This window comes from Neophocaena asiaeorientalis, unplaced genomic scaffold (genome assembly GCF_003031525.2).
Source record: "Neophocaena asiaeorientalis asiaeorientalis breed wild unplaced genomic scaffold, Neophocaena_asiaeorientalis_V1.1 scaffold648, whole genome shotgun sequence".
In the NCBI taxonomy this organism is placed as follows: Eukaryota; Metazoa; Chordata; class Mammalia; order Artiodactyla; family Phocoenidae; genus Neophocaena; species Neophocaena asiaeorientalis.
In genome coordinates, this window is record NW_020172781.1 from 8326090 (window position 1) to 8350360 (window position 24271).

Sequence of the window (24271 nt, forward strand, 5' to 3'; positions counted from 1 at the left end):
TTGGAAAAGAAAGCTCAAGGGAGTCTCTGTGCATACTGTCACATATTGCTGCTTGGAAGAGTTAGCACCATCCATGACACAACTGGAAGCTTTGTGCTCACAATTCTCCTGAACTCTAACCCATGTGCCTCTTCCCTTGGCTGATTTAAATCTGTATGCTTTCACTGTAATAAACCATAACCATGAGTATAACAATAACTTTCAGTGAATTCTGTGAGTCCTCCTAGTTATTGAACCTGAGGGTGACCCTTGCTTGCTGTTGATGTCAGGAGTGAGAGTAGTCTTGGGGAATCCCAAACTCTGCACCACCAGATAGGTTTATCAGAAGATTGGAGATGACAGAGGAGTTAGTGACCTTGAAGAAAGATTAACAGAAATTTTCAAATCTGAAGAATACAGAGAAAAAAAATTAAAAACATGAACAGAGCCTCAGCAATATATAGGACAAAATCAAAAGGCCCAAAGTAATGCAGAGAGATAAACAGAGAAGAGAGGGAGTGAACAAAAAGAAATATTTTAAAAATAATAGGTAAAAATTCCCTAAATTCAGGCAAAGATATATATGTGCTGATTCAAAAGCTCAAAGAACCATAGGAAGGAAAAAATACAAAGAAAGCCACATTTAGGCATATCATAAACTGCTGAAAACCAAATTTAGAAGAAATCTTGTGAACTGTCAAGAAAAAATTAGCATACACCATACAGATTATTAATTCCACTGACTTCTTATCAGAAATAATGGGGGCCAAAAGACACTGGAAAGACTACTTTAAGCCACTGAAAGATAAAAAAAAAAAACTGCCAACCTAGAATTCTGTATCTAGCAAAAAATATCCTTCAAGAATGAGGTGAAATAAACACATTTTAAAGTAAACAAAATGAAGAGAATTCATCACTAGCAGACCTGCATTACAAGAAATGCTACATGTAGTTCTTTAGGCTGAAGGGAAATAATACCAGATGGAAACTCATATCTTCAAGAGTGAATGCAAGTACAAGAAATGATAAATAAGTGGATAAACAGAAAACATTATTTTTCCTCTTAATCATTTAAAATGATAACATAAAATAGAACAACTAACATTGTACTGTGGAGTTTAAAAAGAATATAGGTGTAGTAATAAATGTGACAACTACAGCATAAAGTACAGGGAGTGGGGAGTAAGTGGACCTACAAGGTCATAATGTACTTATATTTTACAGGAAGTGGTACAATGGTAGCTCAAAGTAAACCATGAAAAGTTAAGGATATATAATGCCATCCTTAGAGCAACCATTAAAAAGTTATGCAAAGATGGAGCTAAAAAGCAAATAGACAAGTTAAAATAAAGTCTATATGATTAAATTTACCCATAGACAGCAGGAAAGGAAGAACAGAGAACAAAATATAAATGGGACAAGCAGAAAACCAACAGTAAAATAACAGACCTAAATCTAACAAAACCAATAATTACATTAACTGTTAAATGATGAAATTCTCTAATTAAAAGGCCATAATTGTGAAAATCAATAAAGAAGCAAGACCTAGCTAGATGTTATCTGCAGTTAACAAACTAAAGACACCAAGAAATAGGAAGTAAAAACAGAAAAAAAATGGAAAACACAAAAAGTAAGCATAAGCAGGTAGGAGTGGATATATTTGTATCAGATCAAGTAGTTCAAGAAAAAAAGACATGACCAATGATAAAAAGGGACATTTCATAATGATAAAAGGGCCAATCTGTCAGAAAGACAAAAACGATCATAAATGAATATTTGCCCAAAGAGAAAGCTTCAAAGTACATGAAGCCATGTTTCACAGAATTAAATGGAAAAACAGACAAGTCCACACTAACAGTTGTAGATTTTAACAACTTCCTTCTTAGCAACTGACAAAACATATAGACAAAGAAATCAAAAAAGACAAAGATGATCTGAACACCACCATCAACTACCTAGACCTAAACAACATCTGTAGAGACACCTATTGCAATCCTACAAACTATGTTCTCTGACTGCAATAGAAGTAAACTAGAATTTGATAACAATAAAGTTTCTAGGAAAATCCCAAATGTTTTAAATTAAACAGCACTTCTAAACAACATGGGGGTTAAAGGGAAATCACAAACAATTTTAGAAAATATTTTAAACCCAACGAAGGTAAAAACATAATACATCAAAAATTATTAAATGCAGCTAAAGCAGTGTTTAGAGGAAATTTTATATTTTTAATGCTTGTATTAGAAATTTTAAAAGTCTAAAATCAATGACCTAAGTTTCAACCTTGAGAGGCTAGAAAGAGGACCCAAAGAAAGCAGCAGGAAGAAAATGATAAAAATGAGACCAGAAAAATGAAATTAAAAAATAGACAAGCAATAGAAAAAACTTAACAAAAGCAAAAGCAAGAAAATTGATAAATCTCTAGCTAGAATGACCCAGAAAGGGGGGAGGGGGTTAGTATAGGTACAAAACACAAACTACCAATAACAGAAATGAAAGAGGACATATCACTATATATCTTACAAGCATTAAAAGGAAAATAAGTAAGTATTATAAACAACTTTATGCCAATAAATTCAACAATTTAGATAAAATGAACAAAGTCTTTGGAAAATAAATACAACTAATCAAAATGATAGACTTCTGACACAAAATGATAGAGAAATATGAATTGTCCAATATGCACAGCCTTCTACACTCCAGGTTTCAAGCCCTCCAACCTATCCTGTGTGCCACTGCTAGACTTGTCTTCCTTAAATATCTAGTCAATGTTCTCACTTCTACATTTCAAAACCTTCAGGAGTTCCTGTTCACTAACAATTCCTTGCCTAGTTTTCATAATAATCTTCTACCATCCTCTAGCACATTCCTGAAGGCTAATCATGCCACTATCCCTCAGATATGCCAACCTATTGAATCAATTTCTTCTTTCACATACTCCTTGCCATCAATGCCATCCCATTTCTGACCAAATCTCAGCTATTCTTCAAGGTCCACCTGGGCGTCATCTCCTCCAAGAAGCTTTCCAGACTATTCCCAGCCCTCAGGGCCTCCCTTCTGGGAATTTCATGGCAACACAACATCATTAACACTGTTGTCCTATGTATTAATCTTATTTTCCCAACTAAATTATAAGCTCTTTGAGGGCAAGGATTTTTTTTTTCAAACTTCTCTATCACGTAAGGCAATTATTCCAGGATTCAGCACATAGTATGATTCAATAAATACTTAAAATCTGTTGGATGAATATATCATACCAAGAACTTATTTCTACGGTTTTTATCAGGCTCTCTAGATTCTCATTCTGATCTCAATACCATCTTCAGCATCATCTCCAGGGATGTGCCAGACTTTTTCAAACAACCATATTCACGAAACATATGGTTACAATAAGCGGAGGTAGAGGGGAGGGAGAAGTAGTGCTAAAATTATATAAAGAGAAATAGGGTTTTGTAGGTCACAAAAGAAAAGGGGACTGACTTTTACAGTGCATTGCCACTAATATCCGCTAAGCATACACTAATACGAATAAGGTCACCGTCTTCTTGTCCTCTCCCCACCCTGAGTCCCTGTGGACATAACAAACCATGGGATCCAGGCACAAGGATGAGTTCTGCTTATACTTCTGAACACATCTGTTCCTTTCATTCATTATGTACCAACATCTGTTTGGGTACCAAGAAAAGATAACAATATCTTCTAAAAAGTAGCCAGTTACTAATACTTATCACTTCTTACCATTCCATATAAATTCCCCCAAATCTATAAATATCTTAACTGTAACCAAGTCCTATCAAACCATAGACTGCAAATCTATCTTATTTAAATTTTTCAAAAAATAATTTTACATTTACACTATAACTATCAACATCATTTGTGAATACACAAAAATATATTCCCTTTGAGGTTAAAGTCACCAAGTAAAGAACTCCCTCTAAACAAAAATCCTCTCGAATTCCCTTCCATTGATGACTTCCTAGCAAGCTTCCCTTTCATTTAAACCAAACATAGCTTTGTCTCTTCACTTCATCCCCCTTCTCTCTAATTAGATAAATCTGGTCGTTCTTCTCTCTAGACAGATTAAAAGGTTGGGGTGTTTTGTTTTTCCAGTATTTCAGAGTTCTAATCCTCAGAGCACTGTGATGACAGAAAAGATCCTGTGATTTAGAGCAGGCAGGCTCCAAGGACATATATCTGAAGGAAATATAAAACACACACAATGAGGAGATACTTTTGAATATAAACACACAGATTCCTGTAAAAGATAGTGGGTTACTCCAGCTATTTCTAGCCCTTGGCCCTGACCCTGGGTCCCGCAAGCAATCCTGTCCTTACCCAGATTGGAGGACGCTCGCCCCTCTGCAGCCCGGTCCTTGAGATCCTCAGCGATGCCCAGCTGCTGCTCATGGTACTGTTTAGCTCTCTCCAAATCCTGCATGCACCTGGCAGCATGGCCCAGGCCAGCATAGGCCCGCATCTCAATGGCCTTCTCCATCAACTCCTGAGCCAGCTCCAGCACGTAGTTGTGGTAAGACATGGCCTTGTCGAAGTTTCTCCTGTAGTGGTAGGCACTGCCCAGATTGCTGTAGGCGCGGGCCTCTTCTCGCTTGTTGCCCAGGTCCTTGGCTATCTTCAGATGCTGCTCATGGCACTGCACAGCATTCTCAAAATCACCCATGGCAATATACACAGCTCCCATGTTGCCGAGCTCTCGGGCTTCAGAAAGCTCATCTTTGGATTGCTTGGCGAGAAGAACACACTGTTTGTGACTGGCCAGTGCATTGGGGTAGTCTCCAATGGCTGTGTACACGTGGCCCAGACTGCTCAGGGCTGATGAAGCTGCCTGGAGAGAAAGGATAAGGCAGAGAAAAGAAAGCACATCAGAAAATGGCTTTGTTTGTTTCAGCAGATAAAATGTTAGAGAGTTTGCCCATAACCATCCAAACCTATTTCTAATGGTGTTTCTATCAGTGGTCTGCAGACCTATGCAGAACTGAAAAAGAGCACATCCAAACAGCAAGTTCCTAATAAAAGACAATGGCAATTTAATCAGTAACATTCAATACTGAATCTCATAGAAACAGGTTGTGTGCCATATAACCTTCATCTTAAAGACTTGACATTTCTAATATTGTGATATTACATCTCTGTTAATAGCTATTAACCTCTGCAGCATAAGAAAATGTTGAAGAAAATCAAAATTAATTATTACATGTAATATAGCATAGGAATTTCATAGGAGAAATCCATGCTAGGCTCTTTGCACTCAAAGAGTGCACTCAAATTGCATTTCTCAGTTCTTGTCTTCTCCCACAGCAAATGGATACATTAACGGCAAGGGAGATCTTTAGATTGATGATTGATAATTTTGTGACCCAGGACCAATGGAGGGTCCTGTTCTCTTATCTTTGTTAACTCAATGTGACTTCATCAGTGTTGGTTACTGTGGAAGGCTTAGATTAGATGAGCCCCAGAGGAAAATAACGGGAGTTACAACTACATCTCTGAATGTGGTAGTCCCCACGGGGCCTCACCACCCCTTCTTAGGCTCACATTGCCCTTCGAGCTTTGCTTTCCTTGCCTAAAGGCTCTCTCTTCTGACCCCAGCCTCTGTGCAGAAAGATGCTATCTTCCTAGTCCCCTCACACTGCTTGCCACTCAAGTAGTTCTTGTCTAAAGAAAAGAACATGAGCCCTTTTTGTCTTAAAGGTTTTAATGAAAATGACTCTATATTGGCATAGTGAACCAAAGGGAAACAAAAATAACAAAGGAGATGTTACACGGGTTCTAGAATCTTTCCAAGCGCAGATGGTCTTAGATTCTCGTCTTTAGTTTCTAACTCCTTTGCAGAGACATAAAAGGGAAGTTACACCGAGCTCTCCTGCGCTTCTTTTCATTCAACAACTTGCCTATCCTTCCCTTCCTTCACACAGTGCCTACAGCTAGAGCCACGTAGCCCCCTTTCTTCATGATGCTCCCTCTTCGTACCATGAATACGTGATCCTGGCAGAACAAAGGGTAAACTCTGCCACAAGTAGGCAAGTGATCTTCACCAGGGCCTCCAGGCTAGGGAATAACAACAAGGGAAGGCCATCCCGCCTGGAGTAAGGGTATTTCTTTATCAAATGTGTTCTATATGCACTTCAGAACACTTTTATTAATATTTCATAGTTGAGTGATTTGCTACCTTATTTCTTTGCCTGTGAAATAGCCGTTTTGATCAAAATGACTGAGACTGACCATCTTTACAATGCTTGCAAACTGTGTATCTGCAAAAGGTTCCATATAGTTTTAAGTTGCTTTTATCATTTCACAGATGTTCCAACAAAAAGCTTGAGGAAAATAGAGAGGAAATAAACACTTAGAAATGTACTTTTGGGGTTTGTTTTTTTTTCTGAGTGGTGGAAAGCAGAAACAATTCCATGAAAATCACAATCCTGTAGCAATGTGATTCTGGCAGATGCAGCAATGATGTCACCCAAGAGCAAGCCACTTGGATGTGTACTGGCCTCAGGTTCCTACTTCGGGAACCTCTTCAGGATCAGAAGTTAAGACTTCTTGTTGGCACAGTGCACACAGACCTTTCTACTGCTCACAACTCCCCTCCCCACACCCGACAATCTCCTTTCCTCCTTTGCTACAGGACGGGGGACTCAGTCTCTTTCCTTTCCTTCTGTAACTGGCCCTCCCCTCCTTATTCTCTGAGGTCCTTCTGTGCCCAAGCCAGGCTAGAGAGCAGGACACAGTCCACAAACCCTCCCACCTGCAAATCTTTGCTGCCCTCAAAGTGGAAGACATGGCTCTCTCACTATGGAGCTAGTGTGACTTAGAATCAGACACCCTTGGTTCAAAACTGCACTGATGTTTACTAGCCCTGGGACCTTCAGAAACTTAACTTCTCTGAGCCTTGGTTTTCCAGACAGAGGTTTCTAGGTCCCAGGAACTGAGTGTTTTCAAACTTAGCCATGAGCCTCTGTCAAATGTGTAAACCATAAATAATTCACTAGATAATTCCAAATAGTAGATCTGGTTGGAGGCAATGAGCCCTTGAACACTGCAGGGAATAGATTAATAAGGCCTGGGGCAGGCACAGCATCCCAGGCATCACTGTTCTTAGAAACTTGTGGTATGTGGCAACTCCAAATGACAGCCCAGGGATCTTCTGCTTCTGGTTCTTCATTTCTGTAAATGCCAGGAGACATAGGAGCTCATTTGCTGAAGCTCTCCCAAACATAAGGAAAGAGAGTATTGGGGCATTTCCCCTTTAGGGCTGTGAGGAAAGAGGGAAGGACTATTGCATTAGCTCTTCCCTGGCACCTTCCGGTTACAGACAGCGCTATCAGGCTGGGACTCTTCACGCAGGTGTCCTGGAAACCGGCAACTCTAGAAAGGTCAATATAGTTTATGAAGCACACATCATAGCCTCTGAAATTAGAAAGGCAGCTTGATGTAGTATAAGAATGGAATAGAATTTAGAGTCAGAGGCCCTGGCTGTGTAACCCTGATAAGTCATGTCACTTCTTCACCTGTATTTTCTTTATATGTAAACCGTTCTGATAATGACAGCATATGTACTTTTCAAGGTTAGGATGGGATCATATGAAGCAGTGCAAGTGAGTGTCCTGAGTGAACTGTAAAGCTCTCTGTAAATGCATCACTAAGGTGTGGATGGATGTTTTATGACTGCAGGCCGTCTGGGCTGAGCGCTGTTACCAAGCAGAAGCTAGTAACGGCACCAAAAACATCAGTCATTACAACCAAACGTCTATATTCCTATATCAGTTGCCACAGGACACGAAGTCCAGTGTTTTACAGCTGCTGGGCAAATAACATGTGATCATATTTATCAGCTAAGTGAATTACAAATTAATCATTTGTCTTTGTTCCTGTTCCTGTGGAATAAGCTTAGATCTGAAACATGGTTTCAGGCTGTTAAGGAGAATCTGAAGACCCACTATCTACAGGGAAACACAGGCCCCACCTCAAGCAGATGCTGCACTTATCACTAAGGTTCACACTGCCTTTGTATATTAATCTTTGAGATTTTTGTGCTAGAATAGCAGCAGCTGCTTCCCACAGTGGAAACATTTTGGAACATCTGTATTTGAATACCAAAATGCACACAAACAGTTATGCTAACAAACTCTCTGGTTGGAATAAGACAATACTTTTCTCTTTTTACAAGATATAAATTACTCATGTTCTTGCCAAAGCATGATTTCCAGCTGCAGACTTAGCACACAGGAGTCATTACCCCTTGCTCTGTGCCCCAAATATTTGCAGAAGAACTGCACCTGATGAGTCAGTTTCGTGGGACATGGAGCTAGAGAAGGAAATTTGCTCATATTTTTTCAAACCACCTTTAAGGACTTTCAGTTTGAGACATGAAATAGAGAAAGCTTAAACTATCCAAAAAACCACACTGATGATACTACCATTAAACATTATTTTGCAAAATTAAACGTGTTCCTCACAACTAGCATGTTTTTCCCTTTAGTGTGTATTTTATAAGGGTTATATTTTGTGGGATGATTAAATGCACATATAAAGAATATCTGATATAACTGCTGATTGACTAATTACATGTAGTTTTAAGAAAAGGCGAAATGCACCCACAGCTAGTACCACAAATACAGTTTTTCATCTTCACTGTCCAAATCCACATACACCTTGTATTCCTTGCCAGTTCAGTGCCCACGAACCCAAGGTACTGGGTTAACCACCTGCAACCCAAGAGGCAGAGGGATATAGAAGAATAGGGGCAGACTCTGGAATCAGGCATGCATGGGTTCAAAGGACAAACTGTGTGATACTACACAAGTTCTGCAACATCTCTGAGCCTCAGTTTCCTCATCTGTAAATGGGAATATTAATATCTCACAGTGCTCTGATGAGTACTAAATAAGATAGAACTTGTAAAGAGCCCATTTCAAGGCTCACAGAAGATGCTCAAAAATTTTAGATCTTTATTTCTCTTCCTACCCTAACTTAGCTTTATTCATTTCAAAGATGTGGTAGAAGATGACCAGAAAATAGAACATGATGTTATATGTCACCACAACTAAAAAAACGACAAAAGAAGCATGCCCCACTGATGGCAGGAAGGGTCATTATTTTCATACGCTAAAGCATATTACTCGTATTACTCTTCTGCAAGTGTAGACATAAGAAAATTCACCCTTTACTCCGGGGCATTTTGCAATCATTGGTATATCCAACAGATAGTGTTGGTAAAAGCACTTTAAGTGGTCAAAGCTTACACGGATATTAGAGTGTTCTGGGGTCTGTTGGTTGGTTCATTTGTTCATTCATTCATGTACTCAAGAAAATTCTCTAGACACAAACAGAGTCAACTAATTTTTGACAAAGCAACAAAGGTAATTCAGTGGAGAAAGGACAGCCTTTTCAAAAAATGGTGCTAGAACAACTGGACATCCACATGCAAAGAAAGTGAATCTAGACACAGACTTTACACTTTTCATACAAATTGACTCAAAATGGATCACAGACCTAAATGTAAAATGCAAAACTATAAAACTCCTAGAAGATAAGAGAAATTCTAGGGGACCTAGGGTTTGGAAATGAATTTTTAGATAAAACACCAAAGGCATGACCCATGAAAGAAAGAATTGCTATGTTGGACTTCATTAAAATTAAAAACTGTGCCCTGCAAGAGATACCATGAACAGAATGAAAAGACAAGCTACAGACTGGGAGAAGATATCTGCAAAATACCTATCTGACAAAGGACTTGTATCCAAAATATACAAAAACAAAAAACAAAAAAAATTAAAATTCAACAAGTGCCCAACCCAACTTTAAAATGGACAAAAGACCTGAAGAGATACATCACCAAAGAAGATACAGTTTTCCCTCAGTATCTGCAAGGGATTGGTTCCAGGAACCCCCATGGATACCAAAATCTGCAAATGCTCAAGTCCCTTATGTAAAATGGCATGGTATTTGCATATAACCTATGCACATCATCCCATATTCTTTAAATCATCTCTAGATGACTTATAATGCCTAATGCAGTGTAAATACAATGTAAGTAGTTGTTGGTACATGGCAAATTCAAATTTTGCTTTTTGGAACTTTCTGGAATTTTTTCAAATATTTTTGATATGTGGTTTGTTGAATCTGTGGATGCAGAACCCATAAATATGGAGGGCCGACTGTATGTATGTGGCAAAGAAGCATATGAAAAGATGCTCCACATCATATGTCATCAGGGAACTGCAAGTTAAAACAACGAGATACCACTACACATCTACCAGAATGGTGAAAATCTAAGACAACTGACAATATCAAATCCTGGTGAAGATGTGGAGCAATAGGAACTCTCATTCATTGCTAATAGGAATGTAAAATGGGACAGCCACTTTGGAAGATGGTTGGGCAGTTTCCTACAAACCTACTCATAGCATATGATCCAGCAATCATGCTCCTGCATTATTTACCTTAATGAAATGAACACTTACATCCACACAAAAACCTGCACGTGAATGTTTGTAACACCTTTATTCACAATTGTTAAAAACTGGAAGCAACCAAGATGTCTTTCAATAGGTGAATGGATAAATAAAATTTGATACATCCTTACAATAGAATATTATTCAGCACTAAAAGGAAATGATCTACCAAGGCACAAAGAGATATGAAGGAAACCTTAAATGTATATTCTTTAATGAAAGAATCCAGTCTTAAGGGCTTCCCTGGTGGTGCAGTGGTTGAGAGTCCACCTGCCGATGCCAGGGACACGGGTTCGTGCCCCGGTCTGGGAAGATCCCACGTGCCGTGGAGCGGCTGGGCCCGTGAGCCATGGCCGCTGAGCCTGCGCATCCGGAGCCTGTGCTCTGCAACGGGAGAGACCACAAAAAAAAAAAAAAAAAGACTACACACTGTATGATCTCAACTACATGACACTCTGGAAAAGGCAAAACTATAGAGAAAGCAAAAAGATCAGTGGTTTCAGCAGGCGAAAAGGATGGATCACAGGGGATTTTTAGGGCAGTGAAACTATTCTGCATGACACTATAATCATGGATATAGGGCATCATACATTTGTCAAAACCCATAGGCTGTACAACACAAACAGTGAACCCTAGTGTAAACTATGAACTTTAGTTAACAATATTATATCAATATTGGTTTCTCAATTGTAACAAATGTACCACACTGATACAAGATGTTACTAAGAGGGGAAACTGAATGGGGAAGAGAAAGGGAATGTGGGAACTCTGTACTAGCTGCTCAATTTTCTGTAAATCTAAAACTGCTCTAAAAATGAAGTCTGTTAGTTAAAAATTAATAAATAAATTGGAGTCTTCCTCGTTGGGGGAGTGGGTAATTCTAGGAAATGGAAACAGCACAAGCAAATGCATGAAGTATGACAGAGTGTGTAATGATTAGAGACCAAGAAGCTGGTTAGACCTGGGAGTGGGGATAGTGGTTGGAGGGGAGTCTGGAAAGGCAGGTTTGGATGAATTCTGTCTGTCCATCAATTTGTAAAATCTAACGCATCTTCCATGTGTGTTGTTTCATTTAATCATTAATAACAATCCTTTTAATTGTGTGTTGTTATTATTAAATTCATTTGTGAGATAATGCTAGACTCAAAGAGATAAAATGACATGCCTAAGAATACACAACTGATAGCACTGATAGCAAAGCCAGGGTTCAGGTCCACAGACATCAGACTGTAGCTCTCGTGCTCATTTAACTACATACAGTTTATCCTCTATTGAAGAATTTACAATCCACCCAGGGAGCAATAACAGCCATAGGTTTATGCAGGGGACTGACAAGATCAGATTTAGACTTTCATGTATATCCATGAAGTAGCTGAAGAGGAGGGAGACTGGTAGTAATGACAACAACAAAATGCTTAACTAAAATAACAACTAATTAGAATACAGTAAGATCAATGTTAAGCACTAATGATATTAGGGTAGGCTTTAGGGATATTCACAAATATGCTGGCATCTCTGTTTCGAAGCAGGTAAGACTGCACATCACTGACTGCATGAAGTCAGGTGTGAGTGGCTATGTGACCTTCTTTGGCCAATAAATGTGATCACATCCATGTAAAGCTTTAAGAACCAGTGCGTACTTCACCACGTTTTCTCTTCTCTTTGCTACACACTGCTCCATCAAAATTGAAATTTAAGTGACAATCAGCAATGTGGGCCCTGGCTGACCTGTAATGAATATACAGCGGGCACAAGAAATAAGCCACTAAGATTTGGGAATTTACTGTTATTGCAGCATAACCTGGCCTAGCCTGACCAGTACAATACTGAGCATAAATTAATAATTTTCAGGCTCCAGTCACTATAGTTATAGTTAACACTATCTAGTGGTTCAATTATTTGAATTACCATAGGTTTCTGGGTGATGAAATTTTAGTCATTTTTATAGAAAAACTAAATTTGAGGAGAATTAGGTACTAAAACCAGAAACTTAGCTAATCTTTAAAAATCTGTATTAACCCAGATACAAGGGTCTACCTGGTAGTAATTTACCCACATTGCAGATCTATTTAGCGGGAATCAATAGCCACCCAAATACAAAGCTGTAGAAACAGAAGACTGAATCGTGTTCTGTGAGGTCTATAAACTTCCTACAGTCTTAAATAACATTCATTCCCTATTTGATGAGTGTACTATAGCCTGAAAAATCTACCCTTAGTCAGCAACTGAGTTGATAAAGTAATTCTGTATAAAAAGTTAAATGACAGTCATGAATGTCTAGAGTTGCTTACTCAATAGCCACACACAAAAACAACTGTACAAAAATAATCCAAAAAATGTATAATCTATATTGTTGAGGACGTTGTCCATAATTCCACCTGATGTCATCTTTATAAGGACCAGTGGAAAAATTTCTTTCAGATTTCAATGCAGCTGCTATGGTTTTATCTTAAGAAAAATGTGAATCATATAAGCGGTCATGTTTACCTTTTTGTTTGAGTCACCAGTAAGCTTATGATTTAATACAGAGCCTCCTTTTAACAGCCACATAGAATCCCATAATATGTTCAAACTCTACCCTGGCTTCAGCATATGATATGATCCTAATCCTCTCATTACTCTGATTTCTTCCCTTTGCTGTTTTGTTTCCTGCTCCCACAAATCCTTCTTGGATTACAATAGAGAAAAAACAAATCAGCAAAACAAAACCAAAAAACAGTTAAATGTTAAGGCTCTTGGTAGGGAGAAAGCTCCTGAAATGGGATCTCTAAGAATTGTGAACTCACAGCCACAGCCTGAAGAAGAGATTTAAATACCACATAAACAGGGAAATTTTTAATTACATGGTCTTTAGTAGTCTTCAATCATTTCATGCTGTACATGCTCAATAACTGGTGTTGGGTTTATGATAATCAGTCTAACCAGTTTGTCCCAATTCCTAAACTTAGCGTTGGAGGAATATTCTGCAGTTGTTACTAAAAAGTAAGACAGTGATTTGTGTACATCTGAATTCTTTCTACCATATTACTATACCATAGTTGGAACAGTTGGTTTGAATCTATTACTATGAGCTTAGAGAGCAAGTTAGTGACAGTTATAGCTTCTCCATAGGTAACCTGTTAGCTTTTCCTAATACTGTGGGGCCAGAGGAGCTTTCACAATAATTATTTTTATCAAAACTGTATTAGGGTTGGAAGAATAATACAATGTCAGGAAGATCTATTACCTAGACCTAAGAGTTGCTATCACAGGTGATAAATTACTCATAATGCCCAGCATTAATACAGCAATGTTTTCAAACCAAGTATTTGTAAATGTCCTTTGCAGATGCAAATTAACAGATTAATAAGGAAACAAGCTTTCTTGTTTGAGAAGCCAGGATGACAGATTAGCTATTAAGAGCAATTTATAGGTCATAAGATATGAAAGTTGGCAAGAAACACTACCTCTGCTGGCTCTATAAATAGTAAAACTGCATTTAGTTTCCCAAAGGTATCCTGTTAGACATTTTAATTATACCATAAAAACTGCCAGAGTTTATAATGAATTCATTTTTTTTAACTTGATGCTCCATGTAAACTTGATTCAATACAACAGGCATCTGTGCTATGTGCTGTAACTGCCAAGTTGCAGCCAATGCAAGAGTGTGTGCTACTTCCTCATGAAGGACTGCAAATGATGAGGCTGATGCTGAACGACAGAGGAAAGATGTTCCTCCCTAACATCTCTTCCAGGTTACTTAAGGATTCTCCTCCCTCCTTTACAACTTAACACCTTCCACTGCAGCTGTATGCTATCCCTTTAGAGAGATTTTTATAAAGAATTCCATTCTACATAGCTCTTTGGCCACAAGATGATGACCAAGTAATAATCTTAGAGTCTTGGTAGTCCTATTAGGGAGTTGAGTGTGATTGGGGATAAATTCTCTCACTCACTTGAAATAATCAATTAAGATGATTTTTGGAAAGTTATTTCCCACTCTCAGTTTCACCTACATCTTCAGTTTTATTTGCGGGAGTGACAGGCAGATAACTTAGTTTCAAATTAGTTTTTTACGACATAACTCACTCAAGTTTCTTATGCAATAATTTGACCTGGGTTAAGAGACATTCTACCATAGTGCTGTTTTAGTCCAGTCAAAACTATTCCATTCCACACTTGCCAGCCAACCTGAATTTTAGTAGACTATAAAACATCGTTTTGTAGGGAGTTGGAATGTAGTCAATCACCCTTTGAATATCGAATCATAAAATCTGGCTTTGGCTGAGCAGGATATAATGGAGAAATGTGGAGAGAAAGAAAGATGGAAAACACATATGTGTTCAAGTACAAATACAAGAGGCAGAAGAGACATTTCTTGGAAGGAAGAAAACCCAAGAAAAGGACAGCTTATTTGCTAGGACAAGCAGATAACAATTTAAACAAGAAATCTTTTAATTGGGTGGAAAGGAGTCCTCAAGGATCCTGGAAAGATGTTAGGAAATTAAGAAACAACTGAGAACTTCTGCTACCATCCATGAAGGAATATCATTATGGCCCTCCCACTTTAAAGAACAGGCCCTAATGCAGGCTGAGGGTTTCTGAAATTCATGGCTTCTAACTGTTTAGGAATAAATGGTCCACAATCTCAGCTCTCTGTACTTTCGCTCAGCCTGGCAGATTCAAATTCTATCCCTGTTGGATGATTCCAAACTCAGATTTCAGAATAAGAGACAGAGGATTTTAGAGCTGGAAGAGGCCTTATAGATCACCTAATTTCATTGGTTTTCAAGCTTTGTTTAAATCAAATTAAAAATACAGGGCTTCCCTGGTGGCGCAGTGGTTAAGAATCCACCTGCCAATGCAGGGGACACGGGTTCGAGCCCTGGTCCAGGAAGATCCCACATGCCGAGGAGCAACTAAGCCCGTGCGCCATAACTACTGAAGCCCGCGCGCCTAGAGCCCGTGCTCTGCAACAAGAGAAGCCACCCAATGAGAAGCCCGTGCACCGCAGCGAAGAGTAGCCTCCACTCAAGGCAACTAGAGAAAAGCCTGCGGGCAGCAACAAAGACCCAACACAGCCAAAAATTTTTTTAATTAATTTATTTTTAAAAATATATTAAAAATACATGTGATTAACGTGATTAAAAGTGTTGCTGTTTAGGTTACTTAGACTAGGATGCACTTTTCTCCCCAGCACCCTTGGGAGAATCTATGGCACCCTGCAGTTTTGAAAACCACTTACCAATGTTACTTCTCAATGTCTTTAGATATAGAAACTAAGACCAAGAGATGTCAAGTACCTTGGCAGCAGGTCAACCTGCTAATGACCAGCAAAGGCAGGACTAGAGCCCAAATCTTCAGGCCCCCAGCTCTTACCCTCCTCACTGTGCTTTGCCCACATTCCATCACACCATCTCACAGTCACCTCAAACTCAAGCCCTCACTGCCTTTCCTAAGTCTGCCTTGTGATTTCCATGATTAATGAAAGAAGTGAACGTTATCACTATTTCTTCCAACAACTAGTTAAAAGCTCAGCGTTAGCATTGACTTTTTCCTTTCTTTTGGCCCTCATATTCAGCAGCCACCCAAGACCAACTTTATTAGACTTGTGAAATTATAATTATACTAGTTTTTATTTAATAATCTTCACTTTAATGCCAATTATTTATATGAGAGAACAACTTAGAATTAATTTCTGACAGTGTTATTTTAAATAATAAATATTATCTTTAAAGTTATGTGACGATGTTAACAGATGAGGTTTGTAATATATTTTAAATACATACTGCTCTTCTCTCTAAAATCCAAGCCAGCTATTTAGTGACAAATTCAGTGGCAAACTTTAATAACTTCAGTAAAACTTTAGTAACTTTTCTAACAGCTACTGATTCTGTCTCCTGAATAATAATGAACTTATTAATTCCAGGGTAATACAGCAACTAGAACTGTCTAGGTTTAAATTCTGTCTCTGCTGGCCATCTTCCTGACTCTTTGTCCTTGTTTCCTTATCTATAAAGTGGAGGTAATGATATCTATCTCTTGGGATGGTTTTAAGCATATACTTAAAGAGCTTAGAATCGTGCCTGGCACATTACAAGTAATTACTGCTAGCTGTTATTATAGATGCTAAATACCAATAAAATTGAGTAAATTAAGTAATTTTAAAGTCATATATTTACATTAATTTAACCTGTTTTGCACATTTATTTAAAATTTAAATGTACTAAATTAGTGCCTGCCTTCCTCTCTCTCATTATATTAATTTAAAAACCTGAAAATGTCATTTCCCTTGTGTGACATTTGTCACTGTTCCTTTGGCACAGAAATTATTTGGGCATGCAAGCACATAAACATTCCTTTTTGGGAATCCCCAAAGAAAGAAGAAGACATCACACCAAGATCTAAAAAAGGAACACAATAAGTTCACTGAAGAAAAACTAAAATTTTAATTAAGATCCTAAATTACATTTTAAAATATTAGCTTATTATAAAAATATCCAAACTGATAGGTTTGGATTAAATACAGGTTACACTGATAGATAAAATTTTTAATTACAACTGTGACCAAATTCTTCATCTTATTAGTTATTAAATTTGTTTTTCAGTGGTATGCTTGTTTGGATAAAAGTGAATATCAGAAAATGTACTAAAGTGTTAAAGGAACTATGTTCTAAAGCAAAAAGACATGATTCATTTATTTTCTATTTAAAGCAATAAGAAAAGATACAGGATATGGGTGAAGGGAAGAGGAACACAGCATGCAATAGGTCAGACTGGGCCTTCTTGAAGCCAGGAGTTGTCTTATTCATCTCTGAAACTTCAGAGTCTATCATAATGCCTGGCACATAGCAGACACACAGCAAACACTTGAAGAACAAACCAAACTGACAGTCATGGGACTTTCAGTCTGCACAAGGATATAAAAGAAGAAAACTCCATCCTCCAAGGTAAGAATGCCAGAATGAATGTGCGGTACCAATACCTCAACCTCTAGTTCTATTTAAGCAAAATTCTGATGCACTAAAACTTTCCTACAGCTCTAAGAATAGGAGGTCCATAGACACAGGTGTTTCTCAGCTGCCACTTTGGTGTCTGTATACCCAGAACTCACAGTCCTTCATCTCTGTCCTTGTTCTTCTACCTGCTGCTGCTCATCTAATCAGTCACATTCATGCTAAGTCTTATGAAATCTTCTCCCTTTAAATTGTTCACATGAGACATGAAATGATTAAACAGGAGCAACTATTATTTTTATTATAATACTATTTTTCCTAAGAATGATTATAATGGTACCCCCAACTGGAGTCTAGGAATTTAATCTGGAAGCCATTGAAATATTTCTTAGAAAAAATATATCACAATAATAAGTATGATTATTATTCATTGAGAGCCAGGCATCCCACATTTCATCAAATCAAAGTTGCCATCAATTTAAGAAGCACTTTACAATATGTACCACAAATAAAGGGACCAAAACGTTACAATTAAACAATGAGAGAACGCTTTCTTATTGATTGTAAAATCATCCTAGAGATTATCATACTAAGCGAAGTAAGTCAGAAAGAGAAAGAAAAATACCACATGATATCACTTATATGTGGAATCTAAAATACAACAAATGAACGTATCTACAGAACAGAAACAGACTCACAGATAGAGAACAGACTTGTGGTTGCCAAGGAGAGTGGGGAAGGGAAGGATTGGGAGTTGGGAATTAGCAGATGCAAACTATTATATATAGGATGAATAAACAACAAGGTCCTACTGTATAGCACAGGGAACTATATTCAATATCCTATGATAAACCATAATGGAAAAGAATATGAAAAAGAATATATATACGTATAACTGAGTCACTTTGCTATACAGCAGAAATTAACAACGTAAATCAACCATACCACAATAAAATTTAAAAAAAAGTTTTTTTAATCATCCTGATTTCAGAGATACTAAAACACGAAAAAATGTGTATTTCAGAGTCAATAAATTATGATATATCAGGTGCCTTATTTACATCATCCCAAATCCCCAACCAGACCTCTCAGAGGTAGGAATTTTTACCTTTATTTTGCAGATGAGGAAACAGACCACATTAAGCAATTGCTCCAAAGTCAAGGTAACTAATAAAATGACAAGGTTGGGGTTTAAACGTAGGCCTACCTGATGCAAATCTGAATATTTCCATCATACGGCACTTCCTCCTCCAGAAATCTCAGACAATAAATGAGGAAAACGGCAAGAGCACTTGCTCTGAAAGGGACTAGTTATTATTGCTGTTCACAATTAGGTGCTTAGAACAGCTTAGCAGGCAGGTGTTTCTAATTTGCAATATTTAATAAAAATGGCTATTGTCAAATTCTATCACAAACTGGATACAGACTCAGAATTTTTCCAGAACCAAAGGAAAAAATAACCTGCAACAATTAGCCTACATTGTTGTTTTCTGAGTAAAATAATGTTTTACTCTCTACCTCCTAGATATAAAAACTACCTCTGGATGGCTTCAAGTTTGCCAACCAACCTTTGAGTCTCAAAAGAGATGTATTTTATTTGATTAATATTATCCTCAGGATTATATATAAATGCTGAGATACGAAATGAAAAGTTTAGGAATGTGCCAAGTCTAGGACTGGTTAATGTGTCTGGCATGCCTGAAAAATCCCAGAAAGCTGCTCCCAAATGTCTGCAATTACAGGCATTCGAAAGATGTGTTATGATTCAGGTTTAAGTTTATTCCATTTAGGGACAGAGATGGTTTTCAACAGTGATATTGGGCTATGAGTTCAGGCAGGACCGTTTAAATGTGCCTTAGTAATAATGTATGTGTGCTGGGAGAAAGAAAGAACAGGAAAAAAGAATTAGCCCAACTTTTCGAATGGCAGGGTCTATTTCCAGAAGGTTCCATTCAAAGTATTATGGTATTAAATAGAAGCCGCTGTAAGTTGTATAGTTTTATGGAAACCTCAGAAGCCTCTTTCTGAAAAAATCTGGGATTAGAATGGATTGGTTTACCTTGCTCATAGTAAATGGTGAAAGGGGAGGTGATGATTTGGTCACCGTTAAAGAGAAAAAGCAGTGGGGAGGAGAAGATGAAGTGGTGAGTGATGACACTTCTGTCGATGCCCCCTTCCAGAAGGGGGCGGAATACAGCCTCTTCCTGCTCTGGCTTCTGCCCAAGAAAGTAGCAGCACATTTTCCCCAAAATAAAGCACATGTTGTATCATATTTTATTACACCTAAAGCTTATTTTACCTAATTTTTATAGTTCAGAAGAAGAGGAAATGAAGGAGAAAACAGGAGGATAAATAAAGTTTTGCTTTCCAGGTTCTAAGGTTACTCTACTGGTAGTCACTTCATTCTGTGCTTACTTATGTGCCTGGAATCTAAGAAAACTAGATAGAAATGTGGAATAGAGGGAGTCGTTAAGTGAGAGTAAGGGTTAAGATTAACCTCTTGTGTATAGAAGGGATGCAAAATAAAGAATGGAAAGAAGTGGGCAAATGCCAGTACTAAAACATTAATCTACCAGAAATAGTTTTTCATAAATGTGAAAGTGCGACAACTTGAATTTAATTTAAAAGAAACACAAAGCCTTGATTTGCATTCAGTGAGTTGTCAAAAAGACAGAACTTGGATTTTTTTAACCTAATTTTTAGTGTAACAAAATTAAACTTGCTGAACCGGTGATAAAAGGCAAAGGCCACTATCCACAACCACTCTAGGCTCCAGTCAGGGATTTACCCGTCTTTTACAGCAGCATCCAGATGTGCCCAAGTGAGTTACATTTCCCCCTGGGATGCTTCCTCTAACATCTTCTAACAAGATAAATAGTGGTCTTCACACTTCTCATGGGTGCCATCAGAGGCAAAAAACAGAATAGTGCTTTAAACATGTCTTGGGTACTTGAGAGCAATGTGGTGATTAAGTCAGCTGGGGGCATCAAGGATGTGCTTCAGGGGGTTGGTAATAAGAGTCTGGGAGATATATTCATCATTGGATACTTAATAAAATCCTCCATATAACAATGCCTGCTAGGAATTCTAAGTAACTTGAGCATACTGTGAATACCAGCTGCATTCAAAGGAGACTGGCCTCATCCAATGGCAGAATCTAGAATGGCATTGTAGGCACTTTGCTTCCAGAGACATCAAGAAAATGAATGTTTTGAAAAATTAACAAAGAAGAGTTAAAATTTATTTATTCACTCATTCATTCAACAAACATTTGAGAGCCTACTATGTCCTAGGCCCTGGGAAGATAAAGACAAATGAAACAAGGCATTTGCTGCAAAGTCACTCCCAGTCTGGGAAACAGACTGGGAAAAGTAGATGCAATAGACCTCTGGGTGACTAGGACACATAGAAATCCCCAAATTTCTCAGCTTCTGTCAGAAATCTCAGTAAAACAAGAGTGAAAGAATAAAAAACCCTGCAAACCCATAAAAACAAAAAAATTGAGAAAGATGCCAGCAGAAGACAGATATCCACCAAATTCTGGAGGATGGAAAGCAGATGGATGAGTGGTAACTGATTTAGTAGGACAGGGAAAACGGAAACTAAACTGCCTGCAAGGAGGAGCGCCAAGTCCAGCTGCAGAAGGCTGGAAAGAAGCAGGAGTTGCGCACAGAGGCTTCTGAAGTTCAGGGGAAGGGATGCAGGGTTGAAACAGAGGATGGGATATAAATTTATATAAGAAGCAATGAGAGCCTAGATCTGCTCCCCCAATCTGGCAAAAGATGGAAGCCTACTTTCTGCAGATGTTTAGAGATGAAGATAGAAGTGAAACGCTATACTAAAAAAACGGGGAGATCAGTAAAAATCTGCATTCTGAATGGAGAGATTCTCCTCACCCAGCACCCCTCTCCACATTACAAGTCCCTTTGCTCTGCTCAGTTTCTGCTAAGCTGGCAGCTACATGTATATCTTCTGGCAGCGGACTAGAAGTTTCTGGGGAAATTGGTCCAAAGAAAAGATGTGCACATACTAACATGAGGGGATTCCCCAAATTAAAAAAAAAATTCTCTGTCTTTTCAACTTGCATTGAAGACCCACCCAACCATACGGAGGCTCTCATCAGTTCTTAGTGCCTCACTCCTAATGTGCGCAGCTGGCCAAAGATTACCAGACACTTGAGGAAATCTCTGACATGAAAGACAACAACCAAAACAAAGAAACAAATTAAGAGGGAAGAGATACAATTAGAGGATGAAAAAAAAAAACCTTTCAAAATAATATCTTCAGGGACATAACATACTGCAGCCATGAACACAAAGTACCACACAGAGGAACATTCAGAGAGAAGGCTTCAGAATTTTAAATGACAGCAGAAAATAAGTGTATGCATTAGAACAAATTGCAGAAGAATATTACATCACAGGAAGTAGAATTTGAAACAATAACAAAGAAACAGAAAAGAGGGAGAAGGAGAGATAATCCAATTAGAGGATCAACCCAAGAAGCCTAACATCTGACTAATAAAGCTCTAGCCGTGGAGAAGAGAACAAAGAAAAAGGACAGGAATAAACAGTCAAAAAAAAATTTTTAAGAAAATTTCCCAGGGGACTTCCCTGGTGGTGCAGTGGGTAAGAACTAGACCCCACACGCATGCTGCAACTAAGAGTTCGCATGCTGCAACTAAGGAACCCATGAGCCGCAACTAAGGAGTCCTCCTGCCACAACTAAGACCCAGCGCAACCAAACAAATAAATATTAAAAAAGAAAGAAAGAAAGAAAATTTCCCTGAAATTTTACATATGAGACCTAGACAATGAAAAGGAAGGAAAAAAGCCCACTATGAACAGGAAATACTCCAGAGAAAAAAATCTGCTAATAAACAAATAATTAGGAATCAGAGTAGCACTGGGCTTCTCAACAGCAATTAAAAGCTAGAAGACAATGGATCAAATACTGTCAAAATTCTGGGAGAATATCATTCTAATCTAGAATTCTATTCCTAGCCAAACTATCAGTCAAGGTTGAGAAGAGAATTAAAGAATTTTCAGACATTTAAAGTCTCAAAAACTTTACCTATCATGCATCTTTTCTCAGGGAACTAATGAGGGTGTGCTCCAGTAACATATGGGTATAAACCGAAAAAGAAGATGCAATCTAGAAAACAAAGGCTACAAGACAGGAAAGAGGCAAAGGGAATTCTCAGAATCACAGGGGAGGGCAGCTGTGCAGGGGCCTACAGAGCAACGGGTTAAGTTTGGAGCAGTACAGAAAGGCCTGCAAGAAGGATTTCTCCAGAAAAAATAAAAGGTTTAGAGTATCTGATATGTTTGGCACTCTAGAAAGGAGTTTTCTAGTTTAGTTGGAAAGTCTTATGTTAGTGACTGGCACACAGAAAAGCAAGCAAAAACATAGCAACAACAAAAACTAAAGTAGTAATCAATTCTGATTTTGCAATAGGGAAAGATCACTGGGCAGTGTGAAGAATGGACTGTGGCAGGGGCAGGACTGGAGGCAGGGGAGATAGGTTAGGAGTTGAGTGACAAAGTGTGGAAGAAGTTCCAGGGCTTGAACCAGAGCAACAGTAGTAAGGATAAAGGTGAGGCCAATTTAAGGGAATGGAGAGCTAGGAGGGTAACTTCTGATGCAAGTTCAATCTGTAACCTTAACCACACAGTCTTGCTGATGAACAGCTAAGGCAAAAAGAGAATTTTAAAAGGAAAAAAAAAAAAAGGGAGCATCATCATAATCAGTTAATTAACGGGGTGGAATACTAAGCATTGCTTTTCTCATTAAGATGCCTAAGTAGTTTCAGGAGGACTCAACAAATCTAGCTACTACTAGATCACTGTGCTGGCCCTTCATAAGCAACAGGATTAGGTAGGTATTGTTATTCCCCATTTTACTAATGAGGCCTGGAGAGGTGAAGTAATGCACCCATGGTCACCCAGCTGAAAAGTGTCAAAGGATTCAAACCCAAGCCAGCTGTCCCCCACAATCTAGTCTCTTAACTGCAGGCTTCATTCTAATAACTACTTAATATAATAATTATCACCTCCTGAGTACTCTGTGTCAGGCACTGGGCTAAATATTGTACATGTGTTAACACATTTAATCTTCAGAACAATCTTGTGAGATAGATACTAGTATCATCCCCATTTCACAGGTGAGAGATAAAGTGATCTGCCGAAGGCCATCTAATTAGTAAGTGCTAGGATTCAAGCCCAGTCACTCCAGCTTATTAAGAATGAGCTGCACTATAGGGTGCTGCCTCCTGTACCATTGGACCATATCACCTCTGAAGTTACCTAGATTCCTCTAAATCTCCTTCTTTCCCTAGATCCAGTAATGGGCAACGATGGACAAATCTTACTGAGGTATGTATGTCTAATGTAGCACATGGTGGCCTGGTGGCCAGCAAACATGATTTATTTGGTTCACGCAGTGTTTTTTTGTTTCTCTTTTAATTAGGAAATCTCATAGAAAAATCCAGGTTTTCAACTTCCCTTTGGAAAAAAAAAAACAAACCCAGATCTGACAACACCAACTCATATTCTCTCTCACACAGGAAAAACCACCTAACTGAATAATGGCTGTCCCTGTCATATACTGCATGTACGCGTTTTCAAGTTCTCCATAGATTCCACCACTCCCCACATCAAACACACGGCATTCATTTGCAGTACTGCCTGGCTCCCTTGGGCATCTGCCTTTTGAGACCCCTGTTCTTACGTCAGACCTTTTGCACCCTGGGCCTCTTTATCTCACACCTGTATTGCTTTAACAGCCTCTTAACAGGTCGTCCAGCCTCTACCCCCTCCATCTACTACTCCATTAATTTCCCTAAAGTGTAGCTCTGATTATGCCATCCTTTGCTTAAAAACCTTT

The 24271-nt window shown here is 38.4% G+C and overlaps 1 protein-coding gene across 3 annotated transcripts in view; it reads right to left on the bottom strand.

Annotated features, from left to right (window-relative positions):
• The window catches only part of TTC28 (tetratricopeptide repeat domain 28), a 540393-nt gene that overhangs the window by 162083 nt on the left and 354039 nt on the right, over positions 1-24271 (bottom strand). For all 3 annotated transcript variants that reach the window (XM_024741376.1, XM_024741377.1, XM_024741378.1), the window contains one exon: positions 4315-4822. In XM_024741376.1, the coding sequence (XP_024597144.1) occupies positions 4315-4822 (508 nt within the window). The remainder of the gene's footprint in view (positions 1-4314; positions 4823-24271) is intronic.